Source organism: Callorhinchus milii, unplaced genomic scaffold (genome assembly GCF_018977255.1).
Source record: "Callorhinchus milii isolate IMCB2004 unplaced genomic scaffold, IMCB_Cmil_1.0 Scaffold13, whole genome shotgun sequence".
Taxonomy (NCBI): Eukaryota; Metazoa; Chordata; class Chondrichthyes; order Chimaeriformes; family Callorhinchidae; genus Callorhinchus; species Callorhinchus milii.
This window is the reverse complement of record NW_024704754.1, coordinates 13,929,626-13,957,262: the sequence shown is the minus strand read 5'-3', so window position 1 is coordinate 13,957,262 and position 27,637 is coordinate 13,929,626. Positions and strand designations below refer to the sequence as shown.

General features: G+C 42.3%; 1 protein-coding gene across 1 annotated transcript; it reads right to left on the bottom strand.

Moving 5' to 3' along the window:
- Positions 1-4,160: 4,160 nt before the first annotated feature.
- LOC103177308 (probable U3 small nucleolar RNA-associated protein 13) lies at positions 4,161-26,569 on the bottom strand. Its single transcript, XM_007891422.2, has 17 exons — positions 26,467-26,569; positions 25,118-25,296; positions 24,672-24,877; positions 23,790-23,927; positions 22,883-23,066; positions 21,345-21,435; positions 18,934-19,035; positions 14,846-14,936; positions 12,659-12,850; positions 11,781-11,922; positions 10,755-10,851; positions 10,103-10,197; positions 8,777-8,931; positions 7,546-7,729; positions 7,082-7,194; positions 5,572-5,665; positions 4,161-4,593 (listed from the first exon to the last, which is right to left on the bottom strand). Exons 1-17 carry the CDS (start codon positions 26,567-26,569, stop codon positions 4,498-4,500), a joined length of 2,262 nt encoding a protein of 753 aa, XP_007889613.2. The 3' UTR covers positions 4,161-4,497.
- Between the last annotated feature and the right edge of the window lie 1,068 nt (positions 26,570-27,637).

Sequence of the window (27,637 nt, the reverse complement as noted above, 5' to 3'; positions counted from 1 at the left end):
TAATCTCGCTTGCTATTGTCTTCACCTTACTTGTGAAGTTCCTCATTCACAAAATATTAATCTGAACCTAAACAAACCCTCCTAAGGGACTATCCGTTTCTTGCTGCAGGGCTGGGTGACTGAACCACGAGATCCCACTCATGCTTTCAATAACATCAATGAATTGTTGCAGTAAACGAATACAGCCAATGAAAGAACTATGGTCTCAGAACACCACAGAACAGTCATTACCATTTAATCAATAAGGGCCTCCATTGTCATCTCCACTGAACAGCACTGCTGTCATGGGCTATTGCAACAACTTAAAGCTGCATAGAACCCCACACAACTTTGTTTTGCTAAGAACACTATCTGAACTTGACAAGAAATCTTTTAGCGACAGCTACTTATCGCTTGAATATTCCGAGCACACAAAAAAAATTGACAAATATTTTTAAAAGCTCGTTTGTGGCTCCACTTTGTTTACTTTCTCGGGAACTAAAGTTCCTCCCCAACCTACCCACACAGAGAGCGCAGAAGAAATCTGGACTATGCGAGCTGCATTTAACTTTTTGCAACAAACAATGAGTGTTGATTTGGTCATCCAGCTCAATAATATTATGATTGACAAACTGTACTTGAAGGTGTCGCAGAACATTTTTCTGTATTATTACTGACAAACCCAGGTGAAAAGCCAGGCCTGCAGTGTTGTACATCACCAAATGTGAAGAGTAGATGATAAGACATACATGGGTATTCTATAATTAGCACTCACTGGTGCAAATTTACTGAATCTTGGGTAATAGCCCCCGAGCGAGAAGTTTACAACATTCATCCGCACTTGTGAGCAGTGCAATGTTTCTTCCCGGTGTGCAACAAATAGCAGGAAGCACAATCTTCGCACTTTATGGGGTAGGACAGTAACATAGCCTGAGTGATCAAAGCAGAGAAAATATTGTTTCAAAGATATCCTCAGTGATGACACAAGTTTGCTTATATGCAGTACTGTAATGCTTCTCAGCTGGGGTACATGGGTGTGTCATGGAGGTAAGGAGCCAAAGACTGAGGGCATAACCCCTGTTACCAAGGAGCCATCCGTGTAGTGCATCAGGCCCACAGAAGGTCATGTACCTGAGAATTCCTCAAAATATGTGGATTGTGCGTGGATATTGAAGAGATTGTTGACATGCACGTATGTGCATTCAGATACAACTGCATGGTATAGAAGTCAAATTATCTATGGCACAGACAAACTCAATGGAGTACAATTTAGTTCTGTATTTAAAAAATAATTCTCACCACAAATGTAACATTCTGAGCTCTATATTCAGAAATCCACTAAATCTAATCCAACTATTTCCTCCTTAAAGCCCTGAAATAAACTATTTGGTATCACTCCAATTACCACGATGAGGTTTTATACTGATTACTAATAACCTGCTATATCAGTTTTCTTTTTGAAGCATTTAATTTTTCTACAGTATATGGTTTATTTCTTGAATGAAAATCTTGAAATCGATCCACTGGGGGATAGGAAGCCAATGAAACTCTTTCCCATTTTAGGCACCCAATTTCAACACCCAGCACTCGCTTGTCATATCCCCAAAGGGACCTCACAGTTTAAAAACCCATGTATAGAGGATTTCTTGCACTGCTCAAACCTAACCCAATATGTGTCTTTAGGAGAGGGGGCGAAGTTATTCAAAGGGAAAATTCACAAGTAGATTGGTGAGCTTGATCCAGAGTAAAGCTTCCTCTATACTGTCCAAACTGGTACTTTCAGGCCAGGTGCAGCATAGGTTAGGTACAGAATAAAAGCTTGTGTATCAGTTTGGCTCACTGGCAGCACCCGCATCTCTGAGTCAGAAAGTTGTGGGTTCAAATCCCACATCAGGACTTGAACTCACACTTCAATGCAGTGCTGAGGGTGTGCTGCATGGTCAGAGGTGCCATCCTTTGGATGAGATGTTAAACCAAGGTCCCGTCTGCCTGCTCAGGTGGATGTTAAAGATTCCATGGCACTACTACAACAACAAGATTTCATTTATAGAGCGCCTTTCACGTCGGGAGGACGTCCCAAGGCGCTGGACAGTTAGGTCGGGACCTGAGCAGGGGGAAATGGTCAGGGTGAGGGGAGGGAAGGGAGGGAGCGAGGAGGGGTAGAGAGTCGAGAGGGGAGCTGAAGGCACGGTCAAAGAGAAAGGTCTTGAGACCGGCCTTGAAGGAGGAAAGGGAGGAGGCGGCGAAGGCACTGGGGGATGGAGTTCCAGAGCCTTGGGGCTGAGAGGCTGAAGGTCCGGCCACCGATGGTAGGGCGGTTGGGGCGGGGGATGTGGAGCAGGCCGGAGCCAGAGGAACGGAGGTTACGGGCAGGTAACTAGGGGGATAGTAGGTCAGAGGGGTAGGAGGGAGCAAGGCCGTGAATGGCCTTGTAGGTGAGGATGAGGATCTTGAATTCGATCCTCTGGGGGATGGGGAGCCAGTGGAGGCGAGTGAGGGTGGGAGTGATGTGGTTGCGAAGCCTGGTGCGGGACAGTACACGAGCTGCAGAGTTCTGAATGACCTGCAGCTTGTGGAGGGAGGGCCGGGAAGGCCGGCGAGGAGAGAGTTCCCATAGTCCAGCCTTGAGGTGATAAAGGCGTGGACCAGAGTTTCAGCAGCGTGAGGGGTGAGGTAGTGCCGTAATCTGGCGATATTCCGGAGGTGATGGACAAGGGAGTTTCTCCTGGTGTCCTAGCCAGCAATCCCCCAAATAATATTGATCATTGTAGGACATTGCTGTGTGCAATTGTGCTGGCACGTTTACCTATAAATACACAACCACTCCACTTCACAGAAATTCCTGTGAAGTTCTTTGAGACATCTTTCTGACATGATAAGGCACTATACCAAATGCAAGGTGTATTATTATTATTACTCTGCTCCAACAGTTGCTTAGTCCTCAACTTCCTTCTACGTCAGTGGGAATATTTCCATTTCTATTCAAACAAATCCTTATGGACTTTTTGAGTCAAGCATCCATTCTTTGTCAGCGAATGCAAATTTGGAGTGATCTAATGCAATAGTCCTGGGAACTGGGTGAGTTTCCCTAAATTCCCTATTACATGTGGCAAAGAGAGGAAACCCCTCCCCCCATCTGGACTGGATCTAAAACCAGCCTCGCCATCTCAACTGAACATTTGACTCTTGATTGTCAGGCGGCTTCAGTGTTAAGACAAGGTTCAATGATCTTTGCTTCCATTGTTGGCTTGGTTTGTTTTGCAAACGAAAAATGTTCTTGTTGAGTAATTTGTATCCTTTTTAAAGGCTTGTTTGTAGAAATATATCGACGTGCTGTATGAAGCCTTTGTGCGATGCAAAAAACTCGGATGAAGATTGAGAAACACCATTGTGCAGAAGCACTCAGCTGTTGTGACTTGTGTTCATCCAATATGTCTGCAGTTCAGGGCCATCCACCTTCAAAGAATCTGGCAGTGGTTCAACAGCTTATTATTACACACTAGAGGCGACATGTGGCACCAAGCACTGCTGGATGTGGGGGGGCGAGTTGAGGGGTGGGGGGGGGAGTTTTTGAGGATGTCAATGTTTTAGACGTGTAATGCTGATGGTGTGTATTGAAATGTACAATGAACATCTTCTCTGGTGACAATGGCGAATCTCTGAGACAAACAGTGAGGTCTTGTCCACCCCACCCCCCGCCATGGCAAATAATGCTGTGGTGCATTTTTATGACACCCTCATCCATCATGCCTATGACTGAAACACATGTATATGTAATGAGAAAAGCCCAACAATCTCCGGGCTACCGTTTGCTAATTTTCCCCTTCAATCTCCTCTAAAGACAGGGACAGAGAAACGAGGTGAGAGCGTAGGTTGGGAAAAAACCCAGCAATGCACATGAGCGACACTGGCGGATTTGGATGAAATGTGGTAATAATAATAATAATAATCCTTGCATTTGATATAGCACCTTATCATGTCGTTGAGACGTCACAAAGCGCTTCACAGAATATATTTAACATGAATTGACTGTGTATTTTGCGGGTTTATTATTATAAAATACAGCAGCCAATTGCAAACAGCAGTGTCCCACAAACAGTCATGGATTATTATCCCCTGAAAGCAATCTGCCCATCAACCCAAATCATTTTTAATAATTTAATTTTTAACTTTTTAAAAACGTTTTAAAAATTGTTGCTTATCAGTTTTTGTTAAAAAATTAACAAGTTAATGTTTGAAATTTCCTTCCCCCATGTCCCCAATTTAGTAATTCAACAATAACACCTATTTCAGGAGGTCTTTCTTTACTATATAAGTATTTATGTTTATTATATTATTATATTATGCTATAAATATGTTGGTACTTCTGTATGTGAGCAATGGGAAGAGAGTTGGGAGAGGGATGTAAATGTAATTTTGTTATCTTTTTTGGTATTAAATATTAGCTGCTTTTCATGATAAATATGTGTTAAATAATTTGGAATGAAATGTTGAGTTGTTTTACAGGCTCTCAACTTGTTAGATTGCATTTCCAGTCGGGTTTCTAGTCCTGGGCAGACATTTGATGTAGGCATTCCAGACACGCACAGTGTTATCCCAGGATGCAGATATGTACTAGGGAAAGAATATAAAAGGAAATAACAATTCAAAATATAATACAAAATTACATTTGTATAGCGCCTTTCACATCGGGAGGGCGTCCCAAGGCATAGGAGACAATTGATAAGCATTGGTGGTTTTACTTGACATGTTTGCCTGACATCAAGTCATGGGCCTTAACTTCCTTCAGTCAAATATTAACAAAATCAAAGCTTTTCTGCTCAGCTCTCACCAGTGACATCTTATGAACTTATAGTTCTGAGAGAACCACATTCTCCTCAGTCTAAAATGATTCTTTTACTGATCGGGTGGGCAAGGCTCAAGGCTAGCCCTTGACCTAATAGGTAAAAGTGTATCTTTTGGCTGGAAAGAGGATTTTGTTTCTCCTTCAACCATAGAAAATCAATGTCAAACTAAAATAATAATCCCAAACAACTGTTCTAGATCCCACAATTTACATTAAGACTCATTGTATGTCTGTTCAACATGTCAACATAAAACGTGATAAACTTATCAAGAGTTTGGTGCCACCTGATGGATAGACAGGCTCTCCTTCCCCTCAACAGGTCTCCTTCACATCCTCACCCGCTCTGTCCTGCCACCAGTCAATACCACTGACTATGGGATTCCCACTGATGTCTATTCTTTCTGCCTTCCAGGAATGAATTTGCCTACTCTTCAAGCGAAGGAATGGTCTACCTCCGATGCAAATAAATCCTAGGTACTACACATAGAAGGTAAGAATAGAAAACCCAAGTACTCCATCAATGGGAAGAACTTGTCAATGGGAAAGCTGAAAGAGATCCAGGGGTATTAGTTGCCTGTATGTCAAAACAGTGTGAGGCCGCAATAAAGAAGACGAACAGCATCCTGGTCTATGTTGCTAAATCAATTGAGTTTAAAAAAAACAAGAGGACATAGGTTTAAGGAATGTTTTGGTACTGAACACAAGGCTTTAAATGAAAATAATTGGATTTGAAAGTTTACTGATACCTGCTTTCTCTCGGGGATATGGATTATGGTCCGGATACAATCAGTGTGTCCAGTATTACTCTGCACTTGGATAAACGTCTCAGCATCGTAAACTCTGGAAGCATTCACAGTAAGAATTAACCAGAACAAAGACACTGGGATCTAATTGAGACAATGACGGGTGATCTTATTGAAATCTTCTGGATTACAGAGTATAGAGAAGCTAGACAATACAATTAAAAAAATGAAATTGATATGGTGCCTTTCACATTGGGAGGACTTTCCAAAGTGCTTAACAGTACTGCGGGGGAACCCGAGCTGGGGATGGAAGCTGTGAGGCTGGGGAGGAGAAAGATTACCAGATATGGTCAAGCGGTCTAGAGATTACAGGAGGACTTGAACATACTTGGGAATTGGGCAGATGGATGGCAGATGAAATTCAATGTAGAGAAATGCAAAGTGCTTTAATGGGAAAAAAAATCCAGAAAGGGACTATTACTGAAATGGAAAGAAAATAATCTGTACGAAAAATGAAAAGGACCCGGGAGTCCTGATTGACAATAAATTGAAGCCATTGCAACAGTGTTCGGTAGCAGTGAGTAAGGCAAACCAGATGCTAGGTTGCATTAAAAGGGCAAAATTGAACTGAAATAGTGGGATAATCCTGCCACTTTATAATTAACTGGTGCAACTGCACTTGAAATACTGTGTGCAGTTCTGGTCACCGCAATATGAAAGGATATTGCAGCAATTGAGAGGATACAGAGGAGGACAACCAAAATGATTGAGGGGATGGAGGGACTGGACTATGAGGATTGATTAGGTTAACTGGGTATGTTCACACTGGAGAAGAGAAGGTTTAGGGGCAATATGATCATGATCATGGTTTTTAAGATTCTGAAGGACTAGATAATGTAAACCATGATAAGCTGTTTTATCATGTACTGAACAGTAGAACCAGAGGACACAGCCTGTGATTGAAGAGAGATAAATTCAGAATAAATCTGTGGAAACACTAATTCAGTGAGCGAGTAGTGAAACGTATGGCTCAAACTCCCTAGGGTGAAAGCAGGAAGTGTTGTTTGTTTTAAGAATAAATTAGACAGATTTCTGTTAGAAAATAATATCTCGGGATACAATATATAATTTGGGACATGCCCTGCCAAGCGACTGTCAGGATGGTGGAAGGCGAACTGGACCTTGGTCTTCTTTTGCCTACCAAATTCTTGTGTTCTTAGGAAAGGGGTAACACAGAGGGAATAGGAACAGACAGTTTCCATTTAACTACTTTACACAGAGGATTGTTATCATGTGGAACAGGTTGCGCAGAAGGCAGTGGAGGCAGATAGTGTGGGCAGTGAAGAGGGAAATCGATTTTATTTAGACAGTGAAGGGAAGGTATGTGAGATGCTGAGCGATGGTGCCCACCGGTAGTATTTTGTTCTGGTCATGCATATCCCTCTATCTATTATATATGTTCCTCTATGTTATATAATATGTCCCTATAGATTAGATTTGTATAAAATCATACCTCATGATTTCCTGAATCCCAGCTACGATGCAGCCATTGACCTGATCGACACAGAGACAGCTCACGGCTCCGTGAGTAACCAGGACTTGCTCGCACTGCATTCCATCTTCACTCTGTTACAAATAACCAAATCTGTGAGTTCTCTGGAATAGCAGCTGCTTCTAATTTATTTTTGTGTATCGTACCAGGACACACATCCAAGGCATATGATTCCACAAAACTTCTAAACTACCCCTTCCATCTCCTCACCCCCACTGTCAGCTTGGGCTCCTAGTCAGCTGTGTGAAATGCTTTGCGATGTCCTCCTGATGTGAAAAACACTATACAAATTAGAAACTGTTGTTATTGTTGTTGTACACGGTAGCAGATATACTGATCCTCCATGCGCCCATTACCAGCATGCTCACCAGGCTCCACTGGCTCCCAGTACCCTAGCAGATCAACTCTGTGAGTGAGATACTTGCCCAAATGCGTATCGTTCCATCCTCTGAGCCACTGAGCCATTTTTCTAGGCGTGAATGCCACACAACTGATGTGATATCAGCCTCGTGACCTCGAAGTACATTCACCAGAATCATTTGTGCCGCAACGGGGCTGAAGCGTCGGAGGTAGACCATTCCTTCGCTTGAAGAATAGGCAAATTCATTCCTGGAAGACAGAAAGAATAGACGTCAGTGGGAATCCCATAGTCAGTGGTGTTGACTGGTGGCAGGACAGAGCGGGTGAGGATGTGAAGGAGACCTGTTCACTGAGGGGACGGAGAGCCTGGGGCAGCAGTGTTGCAGGAGGTCACACAGGTTGGTTGGGTTGAGACCAAAGATTTGAAAATGAGGAGAATATTGAATTCAATCTGATGAGATATGGTGGGGGGGAGGCAGGAGGGGGCAGTGATCCAAGTGAGGATGAGGGAAATGGACTTGTGGAGCCTGTCAGGAGAGGACACTGGCTGTATAGTCTGGATGTTCTGCAGCTTGTGTTGGGAAGAGATGAGGAATGTGAATAGCAGGGCGTTGGAGTGATCGAGTCTGAAAATGATGAAGGCATGGATGAGTTTCTCAGCAGTCTTGAGGACAGAATTGAGTGGGACTCTTATTGTTGGTGGATTTCACTGACGGTGCTGGTGGTTGAGCCGTATTGAGGTGAGGCTATCAGGACAGTTTCCCTTTGTAGGATTGTCTGAGATTAAGGGATTACAATAAGACTTTTAACTGTAAATTAATTGGTGGGTGTGATTGCCAGTTTCTCTTGAATATCTGATTCAGTTTGCCACAGAGCTCAGGTGAGTATTGGTAGTTAGTTGCTTACAGGTATTAGGCTATCTTTAACATCCACCTAAACAGTTAGACAGGACCTTGGTTAACATCTCACGGACAGTACCTCTGTCAATGTATCATTCCTCCAGCACTGTGATGGAATGTCAGTCTGGAGTCTTAGCTCAAATTCCTAATGTGGGCCTTGATATCACAACCTTGTGACTGAGAGTGTCTGGGACACTACCCTGTGTGAAGGGCACTATGTAAATGCAAGTTGTTGTTGATGTTGTTGAGAGGTGAGAGAGTTTCAAACTGAGGCAGGCTGACCCCCCCCCCCCCGCCGCCCCCCCCCCCCGCCCCCCCCCCCCCCGGTTTAGCATTTAGATTTCCCATCTCAGAGTGTGCCACTGTAGTGACTGTTTCTCTCCACACATCATCTTACCGTTTTGGGCTATATGCAAGATCCAAAATAGCACCATCATTGGCCAGGTCTTGAACCTCACTTTGACTGTCTGAGGCAGTGTGACAGAATGTGTCTTTCAATGCCCCGGTTTGCAAATCCCACACACACAGTCTCCCGTCCCAGCCTCCACTTATCTGACAAACGTTTAAGAATAGAAACAGTTAGGAAATGAAATCATTAAAATCAGCATCAAATTCATATTTGTAATATACGTTTTCTTCTCAGTGACATTTCTAGGCAAATGTAAGTTGTCAGCAAAGCTCAGTGGGTGGTAACTTGCCTCTGGGCCAGAAGCTGGTGGGTCTGAGCTCACACTTCAGGCTGAGTTGAGGTGCTGTCCTTTGGAATAAGAAATTAAACTCTACTTCCTTTGGTTTCTCCCGTTTTCCTAGTCAACAATCCCACAACAACAACTACAACTTGCACTTATATAGCGTGTTCCAGGTTAGTTCTTGAGTGGGACCTTACCGTGTGCAAACTGGATCCTGTGTTTGCCCACAGGTGCAGTCACTCCCTCTGAGAGCATTGATCTGGTTTGAGAATGCTTTGAGAAGCTTCACCCTTACAAGTACTCTGTCAAATGTAAGGATTATTATTAAGTTGATATTTGGCCACATCCCATGAGGTCTCATGTATATATAATCCATGAGCTTTGTACTGACAACTTAATATCAGTGGTCAGATGATCATTCACGCACATGCTACATTCTGAGATCATCTCCTCCCTCTCTGTTCTCTGTTGTCTGCTTGATCATCAAGGTGAGGGATATCAGCACTGAATACACTTTCTCATCCAGCTTTCCTAGGTTATATACACAGCTTACATACAGAGCCAATCGCCCACAACACCGACCCATCTAGCTTTCTTAGGATCAAGTACGTCTCAGAATAAGGCAGATACGATCTGAGATCATCCATTGCAAACCTTAAAAAGTTCTTAAAAAAAATCTTATTTTTTAAAATAATAATTTGGATCATTTCAATCCACGACTGTTTGTGGGACACTGCTGTGCGTAATTGGCTGCCGCGTTTTGCCTACAAAATATACACTTTACAGCATATTCTGTGAAGCGCTTTATTATTTTATTATTAATAAAAAGAACCAGCTTCCAAATTATGATTGAATTTAAGAATTTTTCACAATTCTGCTTCATCTTCTATTTTGCTCTTGCATATTAAGACTGAGTGTAATTTCAAGCCCTTCATACCAAGCGACCTATTTTGTAATTCCCAGCATTGTCTGATTTTAATTTAATTATTCTATCAGAATCTCAGCATAGAATGAGCTTCAGAAGATTCACTCACCAGATAGTTAGTGTTGCTGCTTCCACCTCTCGCCACCAGAGCGAGCCCTGTCACCAGCTGTAAGTGTCCGGATAAAACCTTCTTGCAAACAAAGCCTAAATTCAACAGATAAGACAGACTGGAGGCACGATTCTGCACATGAGCTTCTCCCGGGGATCTCGGGGCCTAATTTGCCATATTCACAAAATGATGAATTTAGATTTCCGAAAACTACCAAAGTGCAATCCACTTCCCACCCCAAGCCTGTAATGGATGCTGAGGGAGCTAAATCCTCATTACTGCCTTTGACATAGCGCCAGCAACATCAAACAAGTCTCAAGGCACTTCAGGGGTAATTGCTGTCAAGTGAAGTGACTTATTATAACCCAAATCTAACTGTTTCACCCACAAAATAGTCAATCCACTTTACAGTATATCCTATGAAGGGCTTTGAGATATCTCAAAGACATGGCAAGGTGCTATACCAAATACAAGGCTTATTACTATTATTATTCTCTCACTTGCTTCAACATCCTGCAATGTGCCTCTTTCACAAGCATTTATCTCATTTCTTTTTAGAAAAATCTATGCATTCTGCTCCAACAATTTTTTACTGACTTTCTGATCAGCAGGAATCACTTGTCTGAATTCACTTGTTGGCTGCTTCCTTTACCTGAAACACGGTTTGTAACAGAATCGGCATCGTTTTCATTGTCTTTGAGGTCAAAGAGATGGTCTTTGGGAGTTTGGTCCAAGAGAACTTCAAATCTCTGGAAAACATAGGAAAGAAATTGTTGCGTCTTGTGATGGAGGAATCTGCAGCATTTCAGGAGAATGTGCTGCTCTGGTTTTTATACAAGAGGTTTGAATGAAAAGGGAATATTCAATCCATTCGATTTCATCTTTCTTGAGTATCTATTACCAGGTCAAGCTGTTTCTTACTACGGAGCATGTCTGTGGATCTGTGTCGTGTAACTTCCCATTTTACAATTTTTCTGAAATAAAAGTATGGAAACTTTCACCTCTCCCAGGACCCACGTTAATCTGGACTCATGTGCAGGCTGTTAGGAGAGATTAGCAGTTACTAATAGTTTCTAAAACAACAACTTGCATTTACATAGTGTTCTTGGAGTGTCTTGGTTCTATTTTCCCCTCTTTAGTTCTGAAGCTTATAATGTAGAGACATAAGTTACTAATTATATTTCATGAGCAGCAATGTACAACAGCAACAAAAACCTGCATTTATAGCGCAGGTCAAGTGGACTAGCGTCTTGAGTAAAGATTACATATTTCAATAGATTTAAGGACTGAAATTCCATCTAGTCTGAGCTGGTTAGACTATTTTATCTTAAAATTTTAGCACACAGAATTGTGGAGAATCCTCAAATTCAATTTTAATAATTTGGAATTAATTTATTTTAAAACTGTGATAAACTACCTCCAAAATAAGACTAAGTTGAATAATTTTCAAAAATTCCAAATGATTTAAAATTTTAAGATAAAATGGAATTGCGAACTAAGACTGGGTCAAATTTTGGGCCTTTCGTGTATAAGTTAACATGGAGAATCTGTTGAGACAAATTGCCAAATTCACCCAGTATTGTAATTCAAGCCTCATTTGTATCCTTTTATCCTATAGGGTTGGACTCAACCAAAACAGCCGTTCTCCCCCTTCCTTGTCTTCTGTGGGTACTCTCACCCGTATCCTGTCTTGCTGCAGTTTGGCTTTTGAAGGCATCATCTTGAGGATGCTGGAAAGGGAGTCATCAAATCCCCAGAGGTAAACCTTCCCATCCTCCGCAGCCAGTGCCAACAGATCCAGCTCTTCCACAAACACTGACCTGCAATACAGACCCACCGAGATCAGGCACTCAGATTCCTCAGTGTCAGCTGTACGAGAACTGTCTTAATATCTCTGGAATTTTGGGAGGATTCTTAAATTCAGTCTTCATTCAGAAGCCAGGTTCTTAAAAAAAATCTGGAAAACTGGTTTTCAAATGAGGACCTTTTTTCTAAAATTCTGTGCAATCTTTAGGCAGTGAGAGAATTGCAAAGTGAAGGGGATTGGGAGAGAGCGTAGCCTTGGTGGCTGAATGCATAGCCATCAATGGTAAAAGATGGAGGAAATGACGGAACAGCGAATCAGAAGACCAGCGAAGAAAAGACAGAACTGAATTAGAATCTTCCTACTTCCTCTACAGGTCAGTCAGCAATCAATCTGACTGAAGAACACTGTGGATGTGCAGATTAATGGAGTTGGAGAGGATTGCAGAGATAGGGAGGAGGGCGATCTGAAAAGGTTTTGAAGTTTATGACAAGCATCTTAAAATCAATCTACTGGTCCTAGGAGTCAACGAATCCTGGTGAGGACTGGGAAATGGGTATAGAGAGTCTAATTAGAGCTGTTTCAGAATTCAGCGCATTGGGACATCCTCCCAACGTGAAAGGCACTATTCAAATGTAATGTGTTATTGTTGTCTGAGCAGAGTACAGGGAGTGTTATGCTGACGTTCCTTTATTATGAGACTTGTCGTCACATTCCCTACTCATTTAACCATGGCAGGTTGACAGGCCTACCTGGTGAAACGAGGTCTTTTGACTTGGTTGGGTGTCCTGGTATCAGCTGATTTCTGGACTTTACTGAGCTTTGAGCCTGCAGTCCAGTATGTGTGGTGGGTTTTATTGTATGTGGTTTTCCTCCACTGTGTTTTATTATTGTGAGATTCCTCTCCCTTTGACTGCTCATCCAACAGGTTAAAGGCTTCATGACTGAGGGGAGAAAGCAGCCAGTGAGTGATGATTGCAGATAAAACAAGAATCTTTTGAAATTGTACAAGGATCTTTGGAAATATTTGTAGGGAGGAGGAAAAGCCATGGCACAGCAAAGCTCGGCTCCGAGAAGGTTGTTTTTACAAAGCATACGTTTGAGCTCCCAGTCTAGATTGAGATCTCTCCCCACTCCAAGGAACATAGGACCAGGAGAAGGCCATTCAGACTCTCGAGCCTGTGCTGCCATTCTATTAGATCATGGCTGATCTCTAACTCAACTCCATTTACCCACTTTTGTCCCATATCCCTTGATACTCTTACCTAACTCTATGCAACTCAGTCTTGAAAATTTGAATGGATCCGGCATCCATAGTCTTTTGGGGGAGAGATTTCCAGATTTCCATTTCCCTTTGCGTGAAAAAAATGCCTCCTGATTTCACTCTGAAATGACCTAGCTCTAATTTTAAGATGATGGCTCCTTGTTCTGGATTCCCCTACCAGAGGAAATAGTTTCTCTGTGGCTACTCTATCAAATCCCTTTATTATTTTAAACACCTCAATCAGATCATCCCTCAACCTTCTAAACTCAAGGAATAGAGACCAAATTCATGCAACCTGGCCTTATGATTTAACCCTGTAAGCCCTGGTATCATTCTATTGAATCTGAGCTACAACCACCCCCTCCCCACCCCGCAGAGCCAACATATTCTTCCTGAGGTATGATGCCCAAAACTAAATGCAGTACTCCAGATGGGGTCTGACCAAGGCTCTATACAATTGAATCATTGTTTCCTCTCCTTTATATTCCAGCCCCCTTGAGATAAAGTCCAACAACCCATTAGCCTTTTTAATAACTTTTTGTACCTGTGAGCTCATTTTTAGTGATTTGTGTACAAGGTTACCTCCGATTCTATTTTTGCTAAAAACTCTTGTACGGAATTCTCTGAAATTCAATATGGACAATATCCATAGGCAATCTTTATCCACCATGTTAGTGACTCAAAAAATTCAATGAGATTCGTCAGACATGACCGAACCTTCACAAATCCATGTTAACTCTCCTTGGTTAGTTAATAATGTCCAAATGCTCAGTCACTCTGTCCCTGACGAGAGACTCCAGTAACTTCCCCACAACTGAAGTAAGATGACATGTCTCTAGTTACTTGGTTTCTCCCGCATTCGCTTCTTAAATAATGGGGTGACATTTGCAATTTTCCAATCCAAGGGTACAATTGCCGAATATAAAGAGCTTTGGGAAATTATGACTAACGCACCTACAATTCCCATCCTATTTCTTTTAATACCCTGGGGTGAAATCCATCAGGTCCTGGAGTTTTGTCTATCATTAGTCCCATTGTTTTCTCCATTACCATTTTTATTTATATTAAATCCATTAAGTACTTCTCTTGATTTATTTTAGGTTCCCTTGTTCCGCTGGTATTTTGTCCTCTTCCTCTATATTGTGAAATCGTGACTTTATTGTGACCAGATTCCCCTTTTCTACTTTTTCTTTTGATATATTGATAAAAAAAATTTACTGTTACCCTTGATACCCACCAACACACAATGCAGTCCTGCCAAAGCACTGCATCACTGCATAGTTCAGGGTGCTATCCTTAGGATGAAATGTTAAATCAAGCTCTTTTCTGTCTGTTCAGGAAGATGTTAAAGACCCTATAACTCTATTTGAAAAGAGAAGGAAGTTTCCAACAGTCCTCCAGACAAATTGATATTTAATTTGTGTTCTAAATAGTTGATCATAATCATCCAAGTCATACAGGTGTGTATGTGTGTGTATCTCAAGCCGATAGTCCAGATCTGTGTTTGGACACTGATCTGCAACCAGTTGCCAGCTTCATGGAAGTCAGGACTGAGATTGGATTCAGAGAGCGGGTCAGCCTGACTTATGTCCTGATACACCAGGAATCTCTCGATTTGCCGGCGTGTTAGACATCTTTAGTTATAAAGGTTACTAAATATTGAGTGCTGACTAACCTGTAGAGGAAATAGGAAGATTGATGTCGTTCCCATTTCAGAACGGTCCCATCTCTGTGGCCACTGAACAGCAGGATTGGTACCTTCTGGGCTTCAGACAGAGTGCAAGCAATGTTATTAACAAATCTCTTCTGAGCACAATTCCCTGAGATCGCACTGGGTGAATGGACTCTCCAACACTGAGCCATACAAGCCAGATCCCAAGTTCAGTTCTTGCGAAAAACATTCCTTTAAGGAATTATCTTAAGAAATACCACAAACTCGATACTCCATCATCTTCAGGTGTCAGCTTGGCTCAGTTGGTAGCACTCTTGCTTCTGCTTCAGAAGATTATGGTTGAAGTGCCATTTTGGGACTTGAACTCACAGTCTAGTCTCGGAGAGAGAACTATATTGTCAGAGATCCTTTGGATGGGATGTTAATTTGAGATTCTGCCTGCCTGTTTAGGTGAATATTAAAGATCCTTTGCCAATGCCATCAGATCTGGAGTCCTCCAGATAAATTAATCTTTCACTTTATGGATGTTTGTAGGACCTTGTTGTTTGCAAGGTGACTACACTGGACAGTAATTAGCTGTGAAGCACTTTAACACATTTCATTTTTACAAGTGCATTATCAAATGCAAGGATTATTAGTAATATATCAAGTTCCCTGCACTTCCTACCCCACCATTGGCGGTCGGGCATTCAGCATCTCTGCCCCAACACTCTGGAACTCTATCCCGCAATCCCTCCACCTCACCCCCTCTCTTGCCTCTTTCAAGTCCCGTCTAAACACCTTCCTCTTCGACTGTGCCTTCGGCCACCTTCCCACCTCCATCCCCATTCCCCCGCCCTCCACCCCTCCTAACCCCAAGTCCCAGCTCGGGTCCAAAAAACTCTGATTGGACGTCGTTCCAATGTGAATGATCCTATGCAAGTGTAATTTGTTGTTGTTGTACATCTTCACTAGGCTAAATATTAGCCTGACTCAGTTGATAGCATTTTGCCTCGATGGATTCAACCTCTGCATCCGGACATTCCAACTCAGTGTTGGGGGGGTGTGCATTGCTGGAGGTGACTTCCTTCAGCTGAGATGTTAAACTGGCAATCTGTTCAGGTGGTCTCTAAATATCCCGTGGCACTTTTCAATAAGAGATGGGTATTTCTTCCAGTCCTGGCCAACAATTCTCCAAATAAAATCGGTTACTCTTATTGTTTATGGCTGTTTGTGGGACACTGGTCCATACTGGCTGCCGTGTTTGCCTACAAAATTCAAAGTTACTATACCTTACAGGAAATCCTATGAAGGGCTTTGAGATATTGTTCCAACGTGAAAGGCGCTATATCAAATGCAAGGATTACTATTTTAAATAATAAATGGACAGTTGTTATTGCATGTTTCACCACGGGATGGTGCCAGACTCCCCGAACCTGTGCAGTTGTTCATTACCAATGTCCTCTTCTTAGCCAATTGCGGAACTAATTCCATCAGGAAGTGTTGAAGTTTACATATTGAGAAACCCAGGTTACGCAACTGTTCAACACCCTGCTCAGGCTGAGCAAGTACATAACGCTGTTTGGTTAGGTGAGAAAGGCAGGAACTTGTAATGCAATCACCATGGACTTCAGTAACTCAGAAACAACAGTCAGACCAGAACAGCAGAGAGAGAGAGAGCGAGAGAGGCCCGATGTTAGCCTGGCTCAGTTGGTAACAACTTGCATTTATATAGCGCCCTTCACACCGGGTAGTGTCCCGGAGTGCTTGATGACACTCACATAGTCTGACCTGCCACTCTGCACCTGAACATGCAATCTGGTTTCACTGTCTCAGCTGCAAGTGGTGTCTTGCAGCTGAGACATTGAAACCAGATTGCATATTCAGGTCGAAATTAAGATCCCATGGCATTATTCAAAAAGTGAAGTGAGTTTCTTCTGTGACCTGGCCAGCAACCCCCTAAATATGCACAAATTGGTTGCCACATTTACTTACAAAATACAGTTTGGTGTATTTTGTAAATTAAAAATATTTGGTCACTCAGTTCACAGCTGTTTGTGGGACACTGCTGTGTGAAATTGGCTGTCACTTTTCGCCCACAAAATACACAGTCAATCCAGTTTACAATTCTGCGAACCCCTTTCGAGATGTCTCAACAACATGATAAGCCGCTATAGCAAATGCAAGGATTATTATTTACTATTACCTTACGTTACCTGGTACAATAATAATCTTTGCATTATCATGTTGTCTGATAAAATCTAAATTCCCTATCCTTAAAAAACCCTCCCTGAACACATCCCTATTCTCAAATTACCTCCCCATCTCCACCCTCCCTTTCCTCTCCAAGGTCCTGGGACGAGTCGTTGCTTCCCAGCATCGTTCCTTCCTCTCCCTCCCCTCCCTTTATGAATCCCTCCAATCGGGTTTCTGTGCCGCCCACAACACAGAAACAACTTTGGTCAAAGTGACAAATGACATTTTGTCCATCTGCGACCAGATGTCCCCTCATCTTCCTTGACCTCTCTGTTGCCTTTGATACCATTATCCTCCTCTACCGCCTCTCCTCTCACTTCAACTTAATTGACTGGTTCAGATCCTACCTCTCACAGCGACTCCACTTCAGCTCCACAAACAGCTTCTCCTCTAGCTGTGTCTTCTACCAACCAGGCTCCGCGTCCCTATCACCCCCATCCTCGCCCGACTCCACTGGCTTTCCATCACACTGAGGATACTGTTCAAAACCTTGGTCCTCACCTTCACTGCCCTCCATGGACTTGCTCCCCCCTACCTCTGCGACCTCCTAACCCCCTTCCATCCTGTCTGCTTCCTCCGCTCAGCGGCCTCCAGCCTGTTCATGTCCCCCGCCTCGCCCGCTCCACCATTGGCGGGGGAGCCTTCAGGGACTCTGCCCCAATCCTCGAGAACACCATCCCCTGGTCCCTCCACCTCACCCCCTCCCTTACCTACTTCAACATCCATCTCAAATCCCTCCTGTTCAACTGTGCCTTCAGTCACCCACCTTCCCACCTGCCCTTCACTCTCCCCGATGCTGACCCCCAGCTTGGGTCCAAAACACTGACTGTTCAGGGTCTTGGGAGGTTCTCCTGATGTGAAAGGCGCTATATAAATGTAATTTGGTTGTTTTTGTTGTTGAATCTGGGAGATTTGTAGCCAGGACACAGGGAGATAATAATAATAATAATAATAATAATAATAATAATAATAATAATAATAATAATAATCGTTGCATTTTCTATAGCAGCATATCATGTCTTCGAGACATCTCAAAACGCTTCACAGAATATACTGTAAAGTGTAGTGACTGTGCATTATATAGGCAAAACTTGGCAGCCAATTGCTCACAGCAGTGTCCCACAAACAATCGTGGATTGAATGACAAAATTATTACAATTATTAATTGTTGTAAGTATTAATTACTGTTACAATGTTCTGAATCTCTTTTCCTTCCCCATAGATACTCGCTTCTTGTTTCGTATAGTGCCACAGGATTGTTAATGTTCACCTCAAGAGATAGACTGGACCATGGTTTAACATCTCATCCGAAGGACAGTACAATGCTCTGCTCCCTCTGTTGGGTACTGAAGTATCAGCCTAATCTTATGAACTCAAAATCCCAACGTGACACTTCAACCCACATTTTCTGAGTCAGAGGCGAGAGTGCTACGAATTGAGCCAGCCTGTCAATGATGGCAATTGATCAGCAAATTTAGGATGTGAACTGGAGTGAAGAGGGTTAAACAGGAAACAAAACAAGATAATACGACCACAGAGGAAACATGGAATTTTAAGGGAAGTGAAGAGAAAGTACATCCTGAATAGAGATACCTCACGCGTCCAAGGCTATTGTGTCTGATCAAGAAGTTCAACCTAAAGTTCAGAAATATTTTCATATGAAGGGAACCAAAAGTAGATAGAACCAGGAATCCTCTAAACAAAGTTAACTAAACAAAGCATTAGAGGAAGTAAGAGCAGAATGCAGACAGCGTCTAGCGAGACCCAAGTTAGTCAAGATGACAATAATAATAAACCTTGCATTTCATGAAGCATTTTATCCCCCACCACCACCACCTCCTCGAGCAGTTACTCACTGTAGCTCAGACACTCCACAGGCTGCCTGCTTTGTAATGCAGTAACACAGCCCTGCTTGTTGTACTTCCATACGCTCACTGCTTTCTGCTGGATGGTAAATCCTACAGTTGAAAAGTAATGGAGTATTAAAGTCTGCTCTTTGAAACCTCCACCTGTTTGCCTACAAAATGCACAGTCGCTATGCTTCACAGTAAATCCTGTGACGCACTTTGAGGCATCCTCCTGATGTAAGAGGTGCTGTATCAATTGCAAGAAAAGTGTAAATACTACTTTTAATGGTTAGGTGATGCCAAGTTTGGAGTTTGATCACATGTGGAGTGTAGGAGGAGATAAGGGATACAGCTTCACAGTCTCAAGTCTTCATTAAAATCTGCAAAGCGTGTGGCTGCGTCCAATCTCAGAATCTGTCTCCACGTTATCAGCCCAAGAACAACAGAAAGAAAAACAGAAGTTACAGGCGTTTTGTGCCTGATCTAGGCCTCTAACCCTCTCTGCAGGTACAGATTGGCTGCCACTCCACACCTAAGCTCCCCACCTCTCTGCCTTCTGCTTTATTTTTACCCATTTATGCATTTTTTTTGTCATAACATAAGACCGTAAGAAATGCTAGACAAACAAAGACCAAGGTCCACCTAGTTCGCCTTCCGCCATCCTGGAGGTCGCATGCACAAATGTCCCGAACTACCTATGTATTATATCCGATAATGTTATTTACTGTCCCTTCATTTTCTTTTTCCTTGCTCTTCAATTGTTGAAATTTCCTTTTCGTTCCCATCCCAGCAAATATTCTACCGTTGTTCAAATTCAACTCCCAAAAACCTCCTCTCAACTGCGAGTCGCTGCTGGTTCAAATTAGCAGCCACATTTGTCGAAATAACAATTTTTTGTATTAAATTCAACTTCATGGCTGATCGCGAGACATCGTTGTGAGCAAGTTGGCTATCACGTTCACCTACAAAATACAGTCCCTGCATTTTACAGTGTATCCTGAAGTGCTTTGAAATGTTCTCCTGTTGTTTTTTTCAGATCATTATCCCCTTTTTGATTGAGTCATTGATTAGGTTCCGACTGCCTTGTGATTTCCGTGGATGATCAGAGACCAAGACTATTTCAAAGAAATGTGGAGTTTTTCTCCCTGTTAATCTTGGTTCATATTCCCCCAAATTTACCCTAAATTCAAATCAGTTGGCTCGCCATCTCATTGTGGGTGCAATCACTGGGACAGATTAACTGATTTACTCAATAACAATATTCCCTCCATTTCTAATTAATCTCATTTTTCTAAGTGCTTCAAGATATTGATTTTATATGAAAGGCCATGTGTAAATGCAAGGGTTTGAGGTTCTTCCAAGGAATTAAGTAGAGGAGGGGCTGGAATGATGAGGAATTTTAGAGGAGTGTTCAGTGTGTAAGATGGTGTATTTGCAGTTCAGTGTGTATGGTGGTGTGTTTGTAGTTCAATGTGTAAGGTGGTGTGTTTGGTGTTCAGTTTGTAGGGTCGTCTGTTTGTAGTTCAGTGTGTAAGATGGTGTGTTTGATGTTCAGTGTGTAAGATGGTGTGTTTGATGTTCAGTGTGTAAGGTGGTGTGTTTGGTGTTCAGTGCAGCAGTAGCATTGATTAAAATATGCACTTGTATTTTTCCCTTTCGTGAAGCAAGGTCTGGTATTTACTGAGGCTGTTTGGCTGGCAGCTGCGATGGAGGAGGTTTAGTCCAAGAAAAACATAGGGTTGATCCAAACCTCATTCTTGTGTGAGCGCTGACTTTAGAAGCATCGTTCCCATTTATGAGCATCAAGTAGCAAAGCTGATCCAAGCATAGCAGCCCCCAGCCAAATAGCTTGTGGGTTTCACTGGCTAGCTAGGCAGGTGGAAAGCTTTACAACAGCTTATTTACTGAAATAGCCGGAATCACCCCACACTCCTATTAATTTATGGTTCACGTTAACACCAGGGTAAGATAAACATGTAATGTAAAGCTTAGCACATGCTTAGCATAACTTCACTGGATCTGTTGCAGGATTGATGCATTAGGTTGGTTTTAAAAGAAGCATTAAAATAGAGTTTTAATTCTTTTAAAATATTTTTATTCTTTTAGCTCCGTTTTAGCAGCTTGTCACAGTTGGTAGCGTTCTCCAACACAAGGTCATAAAGTTTTTATGTTTTGAAAGGTTGGGAATCAGAAGCTGATGAGGCACTGCATTAATAATAATGATAATCATCGCATTTGATATAGCGCCTTATCATGTCATTGAGGTGTCTCAAAGCGCTTCACCAGAATATGCTGTAAAGTGTAGTGACTGTGTATTTTGTGGTCGAAAATGTTTGTGGAAGTATTACATCATTTGTGAAGTGCTGCTACGTGGTGGTGAAGTGTTGCGCAGGTGGTGAAGCACTGATTTATACACTTACCGATCACATGGTTAGTTTCTGGGGGGCAGATCACTTGATTCAACCTTGGTCCATTCCTGTGCTTTTGAAAGGTATCAATAGACTCGGACACCTGCAATGAGTTTGATAGTGAAAGACAATATCATATCATAATCCACGGAGGGATTATAACGTAACATAATAACGTAATAACAGAATCCACTGTGGGTCTGCAACAGTTTGACAGAGGGCACAAAGCTCTTATCTCTCTGACACGCAGAGAAGAGAATAGTCCGATAGCAACATCAGCCTGTTTCAATTGATAGGACTCACCTCTGAGTCAGAAGATTGTGGTTTAAAGCCCCACGTTGGGAATTGCAACTCATATATTCAAATTTGACACACCAATGCAGTTTCTCCTGGAATCCTGTCCAACAATTCCGCAAATAAAATCAATCACTCACTTCACAACTGTTTGTGGGATATTGCCATGTGGAAATTGGCTGACGCAAATTTGTCCACAAAACACACAGTCACTCCACTTTACAAATGTGTCCAATGAAGTGCTTTCACCCGACTGAAAGGCACCATATCAAAAGTAAAAATTATTCTTATTACTGCTAACATCTACTTACCCGAATGCTTTACAGCGGAGTTGGATACCTGGATACCATGCTGTCTCTGAGCACTCTGGGTATGTATGTGCATGTGTGTAGGATGGGAGGGGTGAGAGAATCACAGTTAGATTCTCATTCCCTGCAGCTTTGAGACATTTGCGTCTAAATCCTCCAAAGAATTAATAAATAACAAATGTTGCAGGTGTTGAGGCCGACTCTCTGGATTGCAGCTTCTCAGAAGTTGAAACTGTGATCAACATCTGAACGAAGTTCCAGATGGTGAACCTATGTGAGTTTCACTAGTGCTTTCCTTTTACAATTGTCACCCCAGCTCTCTCCTAGCTTGCACTCTTTATGCACCTTTCTATTCCCCTGCCCCATATTCAGTGGTCAGACAGTTTTCTTCAACACAGTTGAGGACCCTTTACAAGTGTCACTTTGGTTCAGCAATAAATACTTTGGCCTCTGGGTTCAAACCCCATGTCGGGGACTTTGAGCCCACAGTTTAGGCCGACACTCAACGCAGTGATGAAGGAGTTATTCTTTGCCGTTCTTTGGATGAGATTTTATGAACCAACGTCCAATCTACTGATTCGGGTGGACATTAAAGATCCCACGTCAATTTTTGAAAATAATTTTTTTCTCATGTTCTGGCCAACAATCCCCCAGACAAAATTAATCATTCACTTCATGGCTCTTTGTGGGATGTTGCTGTATGCATATTGGCTGCCACATTTGCCTACAAAAATACTCAGTCCCTACACATGACAGAAAAAACATTGTGGATGCTTTGAGATGTTCTTGATGTTACTCGTGCTATGTCAAATGCTACGATTTTTATTATTATCCATTCAGACAATACGAGTGGCTGCAGGAAGACCATTGTCTGGAGCACATGTCTGGCTTTTTCCACAAACTTCCTGCGTTATTTGTGTCTGGAAAGACATTTCTCATGAGACTCACAATTTCTCCGGAACTCGGGTCAAACAGAGTGGGGACTCTAACCCCGCTGCAGATCCAGACCACGTTCACACAAGGCACAAAGCACAGGCTGCTGACTGTTCCCGGTAAGTGGTGTAACTTCTGGATCAGCTGCCCGTCCTGGGACCAGACTTTTATGGCTCTGTCAAAGGAACCGGTCACCAGCCTGTTGAGTTCAGAGGAATTTGTTATCAATCATTTAAGCAGAGATGGCACACCACCCAGTGCCAGCCTTTACAGGTGAACAGTCTCCCTTAGTACTCTGGGGGTACAGTTCATCTTTCCCAGGGGATTTCTTTGTTTCCAACTCATTAAGCTTATCTCAAGCTTATTGAAGCTCAGCCTCAATAATGATAAAGCTCTAGAGCACAAACAATGTTTGCTAGATGTTGGGGTAATGATTTTGTGTTCTCCCTGGTACAAAATCTCCAGATAGCAGTCATTTAATGTTCGCTATCTCCTGATTATTCTCTTTTTCAGATACGTTTAAGTCCTTTAGGGTTTTAACATCTTTCCTGACTACAGTCTAACCATTCTAATACTGGAATACATTTTTTAGCATTATGTTTTTTATTTGTTGATAAGTTCCTTTGGGATAAGCTCTGGGACTCTTCCCCATGTGAAAGGCACTATATAAATGCAAGTCGTTGTTGTTTGCTGTTCCCTCTTGAGTCTGTGACTGTTTCCACCTCTCGAGTGGCCTCTGTCAATACCCGAGAGGTACTTTGGTCAAAGTAAACATTTAATTGTAATATTGTCTTGTCGTAACTCCAGCAATTCTACACTAACAACCCATAGCACAGACCTCACAACACCAACTCTAAAATACACGTACCCTTGCTCTATGCAGAAGTTTCTGACCTGACCATTGTGGGACTCTCACACTCACCGTGTGCTCTCGTGCTCCTGTACTACCAACAGACATGTGATGCCAGCCTCGTGCGCGCTTGGGTTGCAGTGGACCACCTGAAGAGGTTTGTTACTCGGGTTAGAACTGGTTTCATAAACAATTAGCTTCTTGTCGTACCTGTTCAATGGAGAAGAGATATAGACGTGAGTTTGGAAAATACTGAGGTGAAAAATGTGATAGATGATATTAGTGTCAAATTTCACTCCTGGCAACTTCCCGGTTTGACCTTGGATTGGAACCATTGTACAGGTATGGACATTTACAGCACAGGACAAGGTCATTTGGCCCAACATGTCATGTCATTTAGATTTCTGGAGCATCTACCTGGAATAGGAACGAATGTGTGACCTTTTGACTCCTTGTGAGACTGTTACTAGTCTAAAACTATAAAAATTTACAGCGCAGGAAGAAGCTTATGCTGGTGTGAGCTCCTCTCCCAGAGACAATTACATAATCCCAATTCCCTGCTCTTTCCTTGGACCTTTTACATTCTTCCTCTTGCAATCTTTCTGGATAAAATGTATACAGTAAACAATTTGCTGCGTTTAGTTACAAAAATGGTTACTGGTCAATAAAATAAGATTAAAAACACTCATATGACTTATCTATTAACACATGACTCTTAACAGCATTGTACCAAAAAAGGCCAAGTAAATGTCCAACTCCGTAGCTCTGCCTCTCCAAGTCCTGCTGATGAATTTTTCTGTAGTCAAATTAGTTTCCCGTGAACAGATCTTGACAGTGTCCCCCTATGACTCCAATTTGTTCAGAACCAGCCTGTCAGCTTGTAATCTTTGACCACATCAAAGATTGTTAGTAACACGTTCATGCATCAACAGTTTTATTTAGTGCCGTACATACCCAGCGGAGAACACGCGTGTGTCCAGGCAGACCACACATGACACAATGTCGCTATGCCTGTGATCAGAGAAACTTCTCTTCAGGTCAATCACGTGGCCAGATTCCTTCTTCTCATCCAAAGGAAAGACTCTCAGACGTTTCTTGAAACCACAGATGATTTGGTGGCGTCGGTAGCAGATTGCCATGCAAAACACAGCAGCATTCAACTGGGAACACAGGAATTAATTAAATCAAAATTCACTAAAACCAAGAGAAGCTTTTAAATCTGTTATCACTTACAGTGATACAATTAGTTACTACATTGCGCAGTCACAATTTCCTCTCTATCAAATTTACGCACGTAAATACACTTTCAAACCATTCTACACAGCATTTTGAGTGTGGTCCTTGCAGTTAAATTAAAAAGAAAATGTCTAAATGAAGTGAGTGATAGGTGCAGGTCTTACCACAATCCTGTCAAACACGGTTGCTGCTACATTCCATATCACTATGGTGCCATCGTTGGAGGCCGAGAAGAGGAGCTTAGGTTCAGCCCAGTAAAGGAACTGTGTGATTATGCCAGTGTGTTCCTGGGCCACACAAGTCATTTTCCCAGTCTCTAAATCCCACCATTTAATAACACCGTCTGGAACGCGAAAAAACAGATCTCAGGAATATACAGTCCTGGGAAAGATTTGGCTGGTCCCAAAGTGATGAAAGCATGTTCTTTCCTCATTCTCCTTAATAGATTTCTTTGTCAAATAACTAACTGATCCCCTCTTGAACTTGCTAATACAATCTCGCCCCACCCCACCCTCCCACCTCTCTGGGAAGTTCACTGTACTCTGTGTAAAATAATTCAACATTCCTTCTTCGCTTGATTTTGTAACCCCTTATTGTGACTTTTGAACATGTTAATTCTGACGATATGTTTAGCTGAAGGCTTAGGAAGGGCAGGAGGAGGCTCATGTGGAGCATAAACACCAGTATAAGACCAGTTGGGCCGAATGGCCTATTTCTGTGCTGTATATTCTAATGTTTAACCTACAGTTTATATTGTCGAAACATCTACATTTGCTTAGATGTAAATCTTCATCACAACTGACCTTGGCAGTGACTTGATGACCAAGAGTTTGCCCTTTCTTAATACGTGGGAAGACATGAGTAAGCAAACTCGATTTATGATAAGTATGTTATATCGGCATGGGGGAGGTGGGGTGGGGGAATGGGAGGGGAGGAATCTTTATCTGTCTTCTTGTAAACATCTCAACTTAATCTGTGTTTCTGGGAAAGTGCACTCTGATCTAATCATCCCAGCTCTGATTGTAAGATTATGTTCCCATATTTTGGAGACCTTTCATAGAAGGCAGAATTGACCCCCATGTAACTTGTTAATTCCCTTTATTGTTTTAGAAATCGTAATCGGATCACCCCTCAACGATTGGAAGCATAAATATGACCGAGACTACTCATCCTCTAGCTGTCAAAACTATAAATCAGTGATTTGAAATACTGAGGTTCATAGAATCATAAAATATTACAGCACAGAAGGAGGCCATTTAGCCCAACATGCCTGTGCTGGCTCTTTAGAAGAGCTACCCCGCTCTTTCCCCATATCCTTGCAAATTTTTCCTCTGCAATACCTATCCAATTCCCTTTTGAAAGTTGTTATTGAATCTGTTTCCACCGCCCTTTCAGGCGGTGCAGTCCCGATCGTAACAACTTTCTGTAAAAAAAATGTCTCCTCATCTCCCCTCTGGTTCTTTTGCCAATTATTTTGAATAAGTGGTTTGTGGTGAGTTCTCAGATTTCTTACCTTCAAAACCCGTCAGGAACTCTCTGCGAGCTGTGTGGTAGCCCAAGGCACTCACTGACCGGCTGTGGCAATCTGTGATTGTCAGGTGTTGCTGCATAGACATTTCACTCACTTACTGCCACACTGAACCAGGTAATGGGTTCCTGTGAACTGCCTGTGTCCCACACCAGTAACGCAACCTCAAACTCTTTGAATCCTCTGTAAACCCATTAAAAGTCAACCAGATAATGGAAGAAAAGCTCTCCTGTTGCTGCAATGCCTCTATTTCATCTATAAACTCAACTTCGGATACAATAATAATCCTTGCATTTGATGTAGCGCCTTTCACATCATTTAGACGTCTCAAAGTGCTTCACAGAATATACTGTAAGGTGAATTGACTGTATATTTGTAGGCGAAACGCAGAAACTAATTGCGCACAGCGACGTCCCACAAACAGTCGTGGTCTGAGTGACCAAATTATTTTATTTTTTAAAGGGATTATTACCCCCGGAAGAAGCGATCCGCTAATCGACTAACAAGTGGGTTCCTATTTACTGCTGGGTAAACAGAGGCGTGTGGAGTAAGGAAACTTGCCCAACATTTCGCCCTGCCGGGAATCAAACCGGGTCCTCTCGCTTTCGAGGCGACTGCTCTGAGCTACAGGACTTCTTATGGAAGAAAGTCTTGAAAATGTTGCATGGCAGTGCTGTATTTCAGTGCAGAAGTCGAGCACGCTCTGCTCAGCGGTCACCAGGATTGTTTAACAATATCCTGATTTGTAGCCATGGAGACAAGACGCTAAATCAGTTGATTCAGCCAAAGTCACCAACCCCGGCACTCACACTGGGTCCTAGTTCCGTTCATGTTCCTTAAAAACAACCGATGTAAAAAAAAAAGGGTCCACCCTCCTCTGCAGGAATAATAAATGCTTTGAAAGAATACTTCGTGTTAACCAATTCTCAACGGAATATGCCAAAAATATCTATTTCATGGCCAGATTTTTATTGAATTTTATTAAATTGATTGAACACAAACCATTTATAAGATTGCTGTAGGATTATTTTGGAAAATTATAATACAATGGAATTTTTTTCATTACAGAAGAGGCATTTAAGAGGGGATCTCACGGAAGTGCTTAAAATTATAAAAGGATTCGATAAGGTTAGCATAAGTAGGCTCTTCCTTGTGG